This window comes from Schistocerca cancellata, chromosome 6 (assembly GCF_023864275.1).
Source record: "Schistocerca cancellata isolate TAMUIC-IGC-003103 chromosome 6, iqSchCanc2.1, whole genome shotgun sequence".
NCBI classification, from domain to species: Eukaryota; Metazoa; Arthropoda; class Insecta; order Orthoptera; family Acrididae; genus Schistocerca; species Schistocerca cancellata.
In genome coordinates, this window is record NC_064631.1 from 651,725,392 (window position 1) to 651,740,051 (window position 14,660).

The 14,660-nt window shown below is 42.3% G+C and overlaps 1 protein-coding gene across 1 annotated transcript in view; it reads left to right on the forward strand.

Annotated features, from left to right (window-relative positions):
* The first annotated feature begins 4,812 nt into the window (after positions 1 to 4,812).
* Positions 4,813 to 14,660, forward strand: part of LOC126088464 (pikachurin-like) — a 1,041,406-nt gene continuing 1,031,558 nt past the window's right edge. Inside the window, exon 1 of the mRNA XM_049906606.1 lies at positions 4,813 to 5,365. Coding sequence (XP_049762563.1) covers positions 5,230 to 5,365 — 136 coding nt within the window. The 5' untranslated portion in view covers positions 4,813 to 5,229. The remainder of the gene's footprint in view (positions 5,366 to 14,660) is intronic.

Sequence of the window (14,660 nt, forward strand, 5' to 3'; positions counted from 1 at the left end):
TGTTAATAGGTTTTCTAGAAACAAGCATGTGTTGTTCAACAACCGTTCTCTCATTTTCGTGAACGTCTACATGCTGACTGTCATACACTGCTATGGCCTTAAGATGGTTCAAACAATGAGATTTCTTAAAGAAAAAGTAATGATTTTAAAATAATTATTCTTTTTATAATTACAGTTGACATCCTATTAATATTTTATTAATATAGTTCATTTTATAATTCACTTTAATTCACTTTACATATTTTATTGTATTGTATTGTATTGTAACCGGGGACCTAGAAACGACGGAGAGGCTCCGTCCCCGCCACAGCCGCAGTGGTCGGCAACCCCACAACAACTACCGCAGTCCACTTCACACATCCGCCACCCCACACCGAACCCAGGGTTATTGTGCGGTTCGGCTCCCGGCGGACCCCCCAGGGAACGTCTCACACCAGACGAGTGTAACCCCTATTTTTGCGTGGTAGAGTAATGGTGGTATATGCGTACGTGAAGAAATTGTTTGCGCAGCAATCGTGTAGCTGAGGCGGAATAGGGGGAACCAGCCCGCATTCACCGAGGCAGATGGAAAACCCCCTAAAAACCATCCACAGACTGACCAGTTCACCGGACTTCGACACAAATCCGCCGGGTGGATTCGTGCCGGGGACCAGGCGCTCCTTCCCGCTCGGAAAGCCGTGCGTTAGACCGCAGGTCCAACCGGACAGGTCACTTTACATTTACTTTATATTCCTTTCACTTGATTTTATTGATATTTTCAGGACATTTTAGTGATATTTTTCAAGATATTTTGGCTAATTGAACTCTGTGCCCTGCAGTTAGCAGGTCCTTTTTCATATTCGTAAACTAAATGAATTATCGAAGCCCTACGTATCCACTGTCCCTCACCTTCGGGCATCCCTGTGCTGGATCACTGTACTCATTTCTTGTTTACTCCCTACGCGCAGTCATTGTGCTAGCTGAACGGATGGCAGTCCTTCTTTGCTAACAAGTAATTCCTTCTGTTGATTTCGTACTATTCTTTACAACCGTCCTCCGCAACGTTCGATAGTCTGTGTCCGCAAGTACATGAGTTCCGCCAGGTCCGGGTTTAGCTGTGGCTGTTCCTTCGCGTTCCCACTTCACAATCACTTCACCAACAAGCGACGAGGGCAGCTATAGAAGGGATGAAATGTCCCCGATGTGTCTCTTGCTAGTGACTAGGCAAGTTCAAAGACCCTGTCTCCTGACTGCTTGTCTACTTTTCTTGTGGTGAGTCAAATACCTCTGAGCATTATGGGACTTAACTTCTAAGGTCATCAGTCCCCTAAAACTTAGAACTACTTAAACCTAAGGACATCACGCACATCCATACCCGACGCAGGATTCGAACCTGCGACCGTAGCGGTCGCACGGTTCCAGACTGTAGCGCCTAGAACCGCTCGGCCACCCAGACCGGCTGTGGTGAGCCCGAATCTCGTGATATCAAGTGGAAAATTCCACATTATATAGGAGCGGTGTGGCTACTTTTTATCCAGCTGTGTATTGTTTTCTCACAAACACATTTATCAAAATGACAAGATCGGTAAGAACATGAAAACAAACTTCTTACTGAATCTTACCGCCAATCCTTTTTCTCGCTATTGTAACAGTGGAGGGGAAAGTGATAGTGACCAAAAAGATACCCTCGACTAAAAATGAAGTGACTCATAGAGTATATACGCAGCGGTGACACTGGCATTTTTTCAGATTGTCAGCAATCACAAGAGAAAAAAACAAAATACAAAAATTACTTGAGGAACGAGACGACAGTTAAAAAGGCCAAAGAGGATAGGTAGTGAATCAACTTATTTTTACTAAAATGAGTACGGTACTAGAAATGGGTTATGAAGGCTAGCCAGATTAATACATACAGAGCTCGAAATATTCGCTCCGTGTAGGAAATTGACAAGGGTTCTTTTTGCAGTGACTGTATGGAAGGGTGTGCAATTGAAAGCAAACGACATTGGTGGCCTGTTGTTGTATTCAAGCGTATTTTTTGTCGTTAAGATCGATAAACTGTAAATATCCGGTTAGTCATTCACCACAGTAGAGCCAAAAAATTTTACAGTAAAATTAATGAAGGTTCACCACATGCAAAATTTGCAGTTACCAAATATTCCTGTATGGGATATCTTTTATTTGAAAAAGCTATAGAGGTCAGTGTTGTTGACATATCTAATATGAGATGTGGGCACTCACACTTTTACAGGTACCATGAAACTGAAACCACGACAGGTGGGAATGAAACTTGTCCATTTCTACGCCGCTGCGTCCATAAACATATCCCAAAAAATGTGTTCTCCAACGGGCGTGTTGGTCAGAATAAGAAGAACACAATCATTAACTTTTTGTAACACTTGTATCAACTGCGAGATTTAAGAAGATGAAACATTAGTTCCCTACACACAGGCTAGTTATCTCCCGAATGATAGAGATGGGACTATAAAGTATTTGGTCAGCTGTCATGATGGGATCTGTATACTTCAAGAGAAAGCCATAATGATCAAAATGACACCGAGTATATTCTCAGAGGAAACTGTTGCCGTTCTTTTTATATTACCGTTTAGAATTTGGTGGCCTATCTGTTTTATGAAGTATTGCCTCTCTGAATCGAGCATAGGAAAATTTCTAAGGAACATAAAATTTCTTTTTCCCCTTCTAAATGTATGAGTTTGCAGTATGATGCACATTATCCTGGGCGAGTGCAAACAGATCAGTTCATTTGTGGTACTGTCACGGAGGTATTTCAGCTCCTTTATAGCTTCGCTAAGGATTCTGTTCTTCCCACTGAGTTAGCATATCCTGAAAAACGGGTGCCTATCAATGTCAAGAAAATAGGAGATATACTGGAAGTGAAAAGATATATTCCAGCTGACTACATGGAATCTTATTAGCAACAGGAAGAACGGGAGAAGGAACAATGATGACTATGCACATTATGTTTTGCTTGAGCATTGTTATAAGAAGTGCACCTACAGCCCAAAATGTTAATAAAACAGTAACAGTCTCATTTCAGTTTGCAGTTACCAATATTTACTTATTTTGTTATAAAACTCGTTTCTCCAAATCTAGTTCCCGTTAAACGAATATTTCTTACTGCACAAAGATCATGAGCAAGCAAATTTTGAATTTACTTCTATAGTAAACTACAAATTACAAAACAAAAATACACATGCTACGCAGTGTTTGAAGACTTAATAACCATATTAATTGTTGTATATTTACTTACTACTCATAAACTAATAAAGTTCAAACTTTCTGCTGTATGGAATGTGCAATGCAAAAATTGTTTGTGGCCTCTTAAATGCATGAGAATCCTTCATCAGGACAGAGTTTACTCAACAAGTTTTGAAAATATTTGAACATTAACCTTATTTTTGCAGTCGCCGTAATTTGAAAGAGATTATTGTGCTGCAATGTTGCGGCTTTATTCTGCTCCCTGGCACTGATGTTGGTAGACTCCGTCGTTCTCTGAAAGTTTCTATATTCATACAGCTTCGCTACAGACAGACGTTACTTCAGGGTAGGTGCTGTAGTACACCCTGATGAGCCGGCCGGGGTGGCCGAGCGGTTCTAGACGCTACAGTCTGGAACTGCGCGACCGCTACAGTCGCAGGTTCGAATCCTGCCTCGGACATGGATGTGTGTGATGTACTTGTGTTAGTTAGGTTTAAGTAGTTCTAAGTCTAGGGGACTGATGACCTCATATGTTAAGTCCCATAGTGCTCAGAGCGATTTGAAGCATTTAAACCACTCTAATGACTCTTAAATGCTGGCGTCAAAGTGAGGGAAAATTACCGATAAATTTAAACAAGTTCTGATGAAAGGAGACATATTTCGATGGAACTGGACAGTGTGCAGGCTCGAACCGGCGCTCATTCATAAAGCGAGACGACTGTCTATGCACGTAAGTGTGAACACTTCCACATTCCAGTAAAGTTCGCTGCAAATGAACAAACTTTCATTTCTTTAATCTTCTTGTGACTTCCAATAACATTTAATCACATTTAAGCTAACTTTTGCACGACTTAGTATTTAAATAAATTTAAATCCTTAAACATTATATCACAATGGCGGCTCTTCAACAACTGGAAAATTTCCGCATTCTCCTCCACGTTTATTCTCGCCATCACCTGAAGTTACAGTCTCGCTTCTCGCATACATCCCTCCTCAGAATACATCATATCGCAAAGAGCTTCTTTCTCGCAGTTGATAATGTTTCTCTGACAGTTGCGCCAATAGCGCGTTCTTTGTCCATGCGCGCAGCGCTTAACACGTTTATCTACAGTTCTCACACGGAATATTTAATAAAATTGACACAATAATATTACACGACAGTTTCATTTCTCATTGTATACATAGAGACGTGTTATTACAGCATTGCCAGCTAAATGGGAATAAATACGTAGATGATTTATTCTGTAGGAAGTTTTCCACCTTCTGATGTAAAATTTTACATTCGTGACTCGAGACCTTCTTGAAATGACCTGTTCGATATGTCGAAACTTCTGAATTTTTGAATTGTATAGATTCACTATGATGTACATTAGTGAGGTTTATATTTGTTGTAGGCTGTGGATATTAAAAGAAGTAACCTTATATTTTACGCTGGTGCGTTGGAAGTGTTACACGGAACAATTTGCGGGCGCCGATCGAAGCGCGGGCGCTCTCGTGGCGTCCCGCTGACCCGACGGCCGCCCCCGGCGCGGCGCGGATGTGGACTCGCCCGGCTCGACGACAGAGCCGCCTGGCGGCCGCCGCGCGCATTCCGTGATCTCAGTCTGGCAGTGGACGCCGCGGTAGACGGACGGCAGCGACCGCGCGAGACACGCGTTGCGCGCACAGCGCCTGTGCTAGTTCAGCTTCCCCGGACGCCCCTAGGATCCCACTGCGCCAGCGATGATTCGGCAGCCGGCTGCGGCGCGCTTTGCGTGACTAGGGGGGGAAGACACATTCCGCGCTCGCATCCTCTCCGGTTCGATGCCTTTAGACGCCGACGCCCCCTACAGTCGCCACCCTCACGACGCCGAATGCCGACGCTCAGAGCTGGATCGCGCTCTCTAGGAGACGCCAGTTCGTTCCCTTTCTGTTGAGAACAACCGATTCGTTGAGACCGCCAACAGTGACAGAAACTACACCAGTGTACGCTAGCGTGTTTTTAAAAATTTCTGTTTACTTTTGTTCAGCGTTTTGATCAGTATCCGCATCATGGTAATGAAGATGGGAGATATGGAACGAGTGCCATCGCGTTTACTGTTTCTGTGTGTGCTTTTTGTGGGATATACACGTTCAGCTGTTCAGCAAGCAGATGTGCAGAACTCACTTTTTGAAGCGGCATTTCAAGGTAAGACAGCAACCACTCAAACTAGAATACATGTTCCATCAGTCTGAAATAATTATATTAGGACCACATAGAACATCCGTTAATTTTGTCTCGGTAGATCATGTAGTATAGACTTGTGAGTAATTGTGATGTATGCTCATGACACATCTCGTAATTTAATTTGTGTCATTTAAGTGGTGCACAAATTCGATCTGATCGTATTTGTTTATACAGGCAGCATCATTAAATATACTTCATAGACAATGATGCTGTCACTTAGTAATTAAATACCATTTAATTACAGTTTCATGGTAGTTAATTTATGAACAACAGATTTTAGACAAGTGCTCAACCATGTTCTTATTGGAGAGTTAAACTGTGGAATTATTCAACCACTCCACGTCACCTAATGCACTAGAATTTAGCGTGTATTTTAGCTCCCCATTTACAACAAATATGTTTAAAATACTTAAAATGTGACTAATTTGTGTAATTGATATTTCAGCAGAATACAACCTCCTTAATTTGCACAAAATGCTGTAAATGAAGCTGCCACAACAATTAATAATGGTTCACATAACTTTTTCTTATAACACGAAATTGAGGTTCGGACTGTGACTCGAATCCGGGCACATACCTGGTCTATGGGGCTTCGAGCCCTGCTCCGTCACACATGTAGCTCATGACCCGCCATGACCCGCCATGAATAAAAATGTTTCGTCTCACTCGACAATGGTTCCTATTTCATTAGAAAACGCATGTGTGTCGAGCGCCTGAGAAGCCGTACATGCTGTGATATGTGATTCCAGTGTTAGTGTAGCTTACGGATTACGGCTCTAGTTCTTTCTACAACACTGAAGGTCAATCCGGATTGATTCGAGCAGCCTACCTTGGTTCCGAGAACCGCTGTGAATGTGAAACGTCATCCACTGACGTACTCTCAGATACTTCTGAGACTTTGTTTCTTTTAATGCGCCGTGTTTGCAGTCACCAAGCATACTTCATGAACGTTATGTTTATAATCTCCGTTGCAAATATAAAGCTTATGTTTTCAGTTACTGTCTGTGGTAACCTTCGTGACATGTTTGAAGCGTGCGTCAGACAGTGCCTAAGCAACGTTGGCAGTCAACGATCGCACAGTGAACTGCGAGTCGACGTGCCCTTGATGTTTGATGGAAGTCGCACAAGTTTTTAGCAGGTACTCACAAACGGCAGAGATTTGGTTCAGGTACTTATCCAACCTTCCTGGTTGGAAAAAGTATTAATCGATGAGGTATGCTAATTTGAGAATGGTTGGTGGACACGAATAAGTTATTAATGATTCTAGTATGTTGCTATGAAAGCGATGACCAATTCAAGGTAGATCATCCAAAGCCACTTGAGGCAAGGTGCATTGCGTGTGAAGAGGATATTCTCCTGAAGCGTGAATAACATCCAGTGTAACGGATAGAGTTCGCTATGGAATAGTTGATTCAGCTGCCCCTAGGTATGGATTTTATGCAACCCACAACGCCTTCAGATAACACGAGCAAGATTTCATATTCTCTCCTTCGCTACACAAAAATTATTAATCCCATAAAAAAAGAATGAACAAGACCTTGTCGTTCGAAATTTAAGTAGTTAAATTTTGTACTGGGAAAAGCTTTCGCTAGCTGTCGTAGCTTTCGAATGGTTCAAGGAAAACTTACAAAAGTGGCCTTCAAGGCGCACACAGAAAGCTGTGGCATACAGCAAAAAGTTTCTACAAAAATGATCCTGTTCATTTTTTCTGTAGCATTTATAGTTAGCACTTTACGAGCGAGAAATATGAAAATCTCGCGCATGGTTTTTGAAGCCGCGGCAGATTCCATAAAACCTATAGATAGTGAGGGGCAGCTCAATCACATTGTATACGACAAAACTTAACACGAGTCTCTGTAATAACGATGAACATGAGGGGAATGCATTTCAGCTGCAAGTAGACAATCATAATTAGCCTTACGAACATTGTAATCTAGATCATTTTTGGTTTTATGTCCCAAGATGACATGTGTCAAAACCAGGTATCTGAGGAAATTCTTATGCGATCGGACTGCATTAATTTTAAAGTTCATTTCGGTCGCCAGTTCATACGAGGAATATATTTCCATCATGTCGATCGTTATTACACAGAATAGTACTGAAATTAACGGAATGAGAGCCATTACTCTACAGCTGTTCATTAGAGGATTGACTCAGACTAGGCATTATACAGTATCACGCTCCGTTTGAATATCCACTTTACACGCAATGTGGCCAGGCTCTAAGGGGTGTAGACGGCATTATTCCTAAACATCCTTCTTAGGACTCACTTGTCACAACGCAACCAATACGATCTGTAATAAAGATATTTATGGAAGAAATAGATAATATCGGCGAATGTGCCAAGAGAACTAGACATTAAATCCCGATTGTCGGAACAGACTTAAGAAACATATTGAAATCATTCGCAATCACGATTTTATTTTGAACGTACGTGGGGAAGTAGCCTCGATCTCTATGTATTTCCCGTGTTTCCCGGAGGTTATTGTTAACAGAGAATGACCTCAAGAAATATAATTCGGTAAGTGGTGATACCGTTCACTGCGCATTTGAAGCATCTGCTGTTTTTTTAAACTCTTCAAAAAAATCAAGGGATATAATCCAGTAACAGCTTCCGTGAACAACACTACTAATCAAATAAATCGCAACGCCATTAATTAATGAGGCGATACTACCAGTGTCTGATAGTGACTCTTCTCCATGCATCCATGCACACCTTACCTAGCATGGTGACATTACGCAGGTTAACATATTTTCTCTCTCGCCTGTCAGCACTGTAAGTATATTGGGGGACAACTTCATTGTATGTTTCTTTGTATGCTGTAGTGTCGCGTTTCTATTCGTGCTCAACATCATGGAGGGAGACAGTGGGTGGCACCCTGAGCGATTATCCAGGAAGACGGAGAGTTACAGGCTTTTTCTACGTTTCTAGAAACCCACAAAGTGTCCCACCCAAGTTGACGGCTGCATCCGACAGGTTGTTACCCGTCAGCATTGTCATGCGTCCTTTTTTCGACGATACACTGCGAAGGAACCGCAGATTTAATCCATGACAGATACAACTCACAACTCCTCATCGTCAAAATGTGGCTGCTAATATTCCTTCTCAGCCACGGAGATTTGTTCTAGAGTGCAAATGAACGATAACTAAGGATCTTTTAGATTCCAAAGACCGCACAACCGTTGCGTAAGATATTATTTATACTTGTACTACGAACTTGCTTACGGAATTTTACACAAATTCAAATCAGTATACCATTTTAATGTTTAGAAGGTATTATAGATTAGGTTGCGGTGAGCAAATCTCTAAATCCAACAGTTTTCAAATACTTTCTTGTCATACATGCCCAATTTGCGAAATAACTGAAAATGAACGAAGTGACTTCAGTTCCGTGTTCCGGACGATGCGTGGGCATTTCGCGGAATCAACGATAGGTAGATTTTAAACTTTATTTTGTACCAAGATCAGTTAACTGAGAAGAAACAGCTCATCACACATAAGGCGACGAAGGCCAGTGGCTGTGAGAAATTCAGCGCCATCAAACGACATGTCCAGCGTGCATTATTTACTGACACGTCGAACTACTGTTGTATTGTATGGAACTGGGGATCTAGAAACGACGGAAGAGGCTTCGGCCCCGCCGTAGCCCTCAGTGGTTCACAATTGCACAACAGGCTGCTGCAGTTCACTCACCCCACCGCCGCCCCACACCGAACCCAGCGTTATTGTGAGGTTCAGCGCCCAGTGGACCCCTCGGGAATGTCTCACACCAGACGAGTGTAACCCCAATGTTCGCGTGGTAGAGAAATTATGGCGAGTGCGCACGTGGAGAATGTGTTTGCGCAGTAATCGCCGACATAGCGTCACTGAGGCGGAATAAGGGGAACCACCCCGCATTCGCCGAGGCAGATGGAAAACCGCCTTGAAAACCATCCACAGACTGCCCGAAACACCGGACCTCGACACTAATCCGCTTGGCCGGCCGCGGTGGTCTAGCGGTTCTAGGCGCTCAGTCCGGAGCCGCGCGACTGCTACGGTCGCAGGTTCGAATCCTGCCTCGGGCATGGATGTGTGTGATGTCCTTAGGTTAGTTAGGTTTAAGTAGTTCTAAGTTCTAGGGGACTGATGACCATAGATGTTAAGTCCCATAGTGCTCAGAGCCATTTGAACCATTTTTGAACTAACCCGCTTGGAGGATTCGTGCCGAGGACCGCACACCTCCCGCTCGGAAAGCTTCGAATTACCATACTAGTCCTCTATTTTCCAGCAACTATTTCATACTGACGTTGCGGTTGCTGCATCCAAAATCGAAACATTATTTCTAGTAATATATTGGAAATCGGTGCACAGTGCGGTAGGACGTCGTTCGTTGGAAAATAACTTCATTGGGCTCAAATCTAACAAAAAGGAAATTACTACCGTATATTTTACACGTACGAATAATGTCCTCGTGGTATTTCTCTCCAACATCAGCAAAAACGAACAGTGATTTTTGTCGTCATTTTGCTTACGAGTCCTTGCAGTGACTGAGAGCAAATTCTTAAGAATGTAACTGAACGCGATACAGTGTCTATTGCGCCCACTGCAAACCTCATTTTGCTCCTCTGTCACTTTAAAGAACTGAACTTGTATGAAAAACCTGCAAAAATATGGAGTGAGAAATGATGAAACACAGAAAAGGAACACCGAAGCCGTCAAAATTAGGTCATATTGTGAATATTTAACTTGTATTCTAGGTAATTATGTTTACTTCTTTTATAGCCTAGTTTTGATCTACTATTTAATGAAGTAATTATGTTTACTTTTTATCGCCTAATTTTTGCTTCTCGAATGTGCGTTTCGCGTTTGTAGGCGTAAAACTAACGACAATGAACGTCTTATTCAACTTTCAACAGACAACTATGACATCCGTTCTTCCTCTTGCATGTTTCTATCTTGTCTAATCATTAAGAGGGACAGTGAATGTCGAGATGGAATACGTGAATAGGCTGCTTTCTGTAACTCAACCGTAATCCCCGATAAAGTCCGACCACTTTCACATTCATTCTAAAATTTCTTCTTGCTAAGTGACCGGGTAGCGCTGTAGAAAACGGTGCACACGTTACTGTCGTGTTCCTTGGCTTCAAGGAGGCATATGACACCGTCCAGCATTGCTGCTTAGTGAAAAAAGTACAAGTTTACCGAGTATCGGACTAAATTTGCCACTGGATTCAAGACTTCCTTGCAGGCAGAACTCATGGTGACCCCCTTAACGGGACATATTCGACAAAAGTAAAGGTAATTTTCGGAGTACGCCAGGGGAATGTGGGAGGACCATAACTTTACAGCAGTGTGTACAACTGATCCAGTAGAAACCGTAGGAAGCTATTTAATACTGTTGACAGATGTTATTGTCTACAATAAAGTATCAACACCTGAAGATAGTACAGATTTGCAGACAGAATTACAGACGCTTGATGAAAGACGCAGCCTCTGTCAGTTGACCCTAATCGTAAATGAAGGTAATGTTTTGCGCAAGCATAGAAAAAGAAACCACTACTGTACAACTACACAGTTCATGACAAATTGTAGGAAACAGTACCTACTGAAAAATGCCCAGGAATTATTATCCAGACTATGTTGTGAAATGTAAACTTTCACGATCGTAAATGTCACAATTAATAAAACGTTCCGGGCTATTAGGCCGTGTTCGAATGGATTTCACATTAAAACCCGACGTTTCGTCCCCATCTGTGAGGACATTTTCAAGGGGGTTCGCAGATTTTTTGAATGGCCGATTCACATCCTGGCTCGCTACTGATTACAGTAAAATTACGTCTCCGCAAGCTGGCGTAACGTTTCAATTCCAGCTTTTGTCAGCGGTTGGGAGCATCCTTGGCCGATTTCAGATCGTCTAGATTCCGTGTAGTTGCGGGAAGGTGCACGTGGGCACTAAAAAAGAACTATCACAAAACGACTAGAAGACCAGAAGACAATTGCAGAAGAGGGGAGATTGACAAACCAGCTATTGTGGAACACGCTTTGCAGTCGGGAGAACACCCCACTCATTATGATAGGAATCAAGGACTGGCAACCACAAGCGGATACATGAAGCGTTATATAGAGAGGCCACAGAAATTGTAAAACAACCCAGGAATTTCAATGGAAAATTGTTCAAATACCACTGAGCACTATGGGACTTAACATCTGAGGTCATCAGTCCCCTAGACTTAGAACTACTTAAACCTAACTAACCTAAGGACATCACACACACCCATGCCCGAGGCAGGATTCGAACCTGCGACCGTAGCAGTCGCGCGGTTCCGGACTGAAGCGCCTAGAACCGCTCGGCCAACGCGGCCGGCTCAGTGGAAAAGAGGAGGATTGTGAAATTGAATGACATTTGGATTCAGGTGCTGAATAATATGTGTACCAGTCTTCCATCATGCGATGATAGCAACAGCGGACGGCGGCACTCGACAACGTCCAATTGCGCTCGCGATTCAAAACATGTGACGTCACGCCACCGTGCTGAAGCTCGCTGAAGCGGAATTTTGCCAGAGTGTGAATAGGTCATTCGAAAAACCTACCATCCCCCTTGAAAATGTCCTCCTCCGCAGATGGGGACGAAACGTCGGGTTTCAAGCTGAAATCCATTCGACCACAGCATAATAGCCAGGGACATTTTCCTAATTGTATCGAGACCATATCAAATAGAACGAAGAGCTACGCCAGACTAAAATTCATAGGAAGAATCTTAAGGAAATGTAACTCATCCTTGAACGAAGTGTCTTACAAGGCCCTTGTTCGACAGATTCGTGAGTACAGTTCATCGATCTGGAACCCTTTCCAGGTAAAGCTGAAGGAAGTGACAGAGAAAATCCATCGAACAGCAGCGCGTCTCCTCACGAGATCGTTTGATTGGCGTGAGAACATTATATCGACATTTTCAACAAAAATCAGTGACAGACGCTACAAAGTGAGGCGTTGAGGATTAATGAGAAGTTCGCTACTGAAATTTCAGGAGGGTGCTTTCTGGGAAGAGCCGGAAAACATATAACTTCCATCCACATACATGACCACGACGAGCAAATTTCAGAAATTAAAGTTAATGTAGACGCTTACCGACAGTCATTCTTCCCACCCGCCGATAGCGAATTGAACAGGGATGCTGGATGAGTCAGTGCTACCACAAGTACACTTCACCACACACCGTGAGTGGGCTTGTGGAGTATTGATGTAGACGTACATACAGAAAACCGACGTTTCTTCATCCTAATGAATGTCCTCTGCCACAGAAGTTGAAACGCTGAGTTGGATTTCAGCGCCTTACACATCAAGGAAAAAAATTGAGTTTGGCATTGCGACCCATATTTACAGGCCACGGTTTCACTCATCAATCAGTGATTACAATGTATTGAAATTTCACACGAAGTTACGTCCCATTATTTAGAACCGTCTTAACTCTGGGCAAGATACCTAAGGGTTTTGGAATTTTTTTTTGGAGTTGACCATTATAAAAGATTTCTTTCAGCAAGAGCTTGCATCTCACTGATCAATCTATTTTATTGCTTGTTCAACGATGCGTTGTTTGTAGCTGTTGTATTTCCTTGTCACACAGATTTACAGACATTACATTACTGTCTTCAATGGATGACGTCTACAGAGATATAAAATCCGGCTATTTTACTAACAAACCAGAGACGTGTAAAAGAAATAGGAGCGTCTGACTACATACACGTATTTACGACACAAGTAACGCATTAACTACCCTCGATGTGGTCAGTGACGATCAATATATCTCAGTCAGTGATCAAAAATTGTACTAAAGAGAATAATGTGATCCCTAGAACCACTTGGGAAGTTTTTCAACATTCCAGAGCCAAACTGGCTTTTTATCGACCGTGAGCCCTAGTAAATACACTTCTAATAATCGCTATCTGTCATGCACATTGAGATATTATTTCAAATGTTTTCAACCCATGCGTTTCGAGGCAAAACTTCGATATCTTAATGATTCTTCATGAAGACGTCTTTTTCTTCGAAATGTTGCATCAATAAAATGATGTAATAGTTCAATAAATTGCGACTGATTATGCCAAGAAAACATTACTCAGTTTTAGAGCAGTGTCCAATATTGTAATGTCTTCGTCTCCTGACCAAGAAATGATGACTGATGAAGCGAGACGAATGTTTAGTTAAAAGAGAGAGATAATTTTATCACTTTACTTACACTATGGGAATTAAATTACTTAAGTACGTGAGGTAAAGTTCTCATCACTTGAAAGGAAACAGAAATTTTTCGACAAATAATCAGTAGAAACATATCCATATTAAAACTTCCGTCACAGTGATCAATAGTATTATGACACAGCATTTTCTGGAGGTGCTACCTGTAACAGCCGTTTGTAGCATCCTCTTGTACATTCAAAATAAAGAAACTTCACCACTGTAGACAGAACGACAAAAAAATAGGGCCATTGGCAATAGCAGCATAAAAACGGGGTCAGGACCTCACGTCATAGGACTTGGGTCATTGTCTCAGAAATTTAGAGACATCTGACACTCATTCTGTATTCACTTGTGCCCTGTGTGCTAAGGTTTGCTCATTTTACGACACAGATTACAGACCTGAATAAATGTTTGAATCGCAGCAACAGCATCTGAATACCAACAAATATGAGGGACAAAAGCTTGTAAGGGCTTACTATATCGTTCAGAGTTAAATAAGTACGTGAGCCCAATTTTACCAACTAGATTTTTCTTTTCTTTTTCTTAAAAAATCTGTCATATTCCTCTCTTACTGGTTGAAATGATAATTTGGCTCGTTTTCAAATCAATATAAAAAACAACAAATTACGTTCGACGAACGTATGGTCTCATGTGTGCAGGGAGACTCTTTTGGCATGTGTGCATCTCGTGGCGTAATGGGTAGAGAAGTGGTTTAGTAATGTGACTGCGCTGAGCTGCATGTTTCCATTTTTTATCGTTTGCAGGAATTCAGTAGAATGAAAAAGACGCCGAAACTTAGGACAGTGTTTACTCAGATTATGAAATCTGTACGAAATAGCTGGCCATACTGCAGATCGACTTCGCTATAATTCAAATATTTTTATTCAACTGGCTAAAGTTACCGTGAATCTGATGTGCTTTAGCCGACCGCTGTGGTCGAGCGGTTCTAGGCACTTCAGTCCGGAACCAGGCGGCTGCTGCGGTCGCAGGTTCGAATCCTGTCTCGGGCATGGATGTGTGTGATGTCCTTCATCTACATCTACA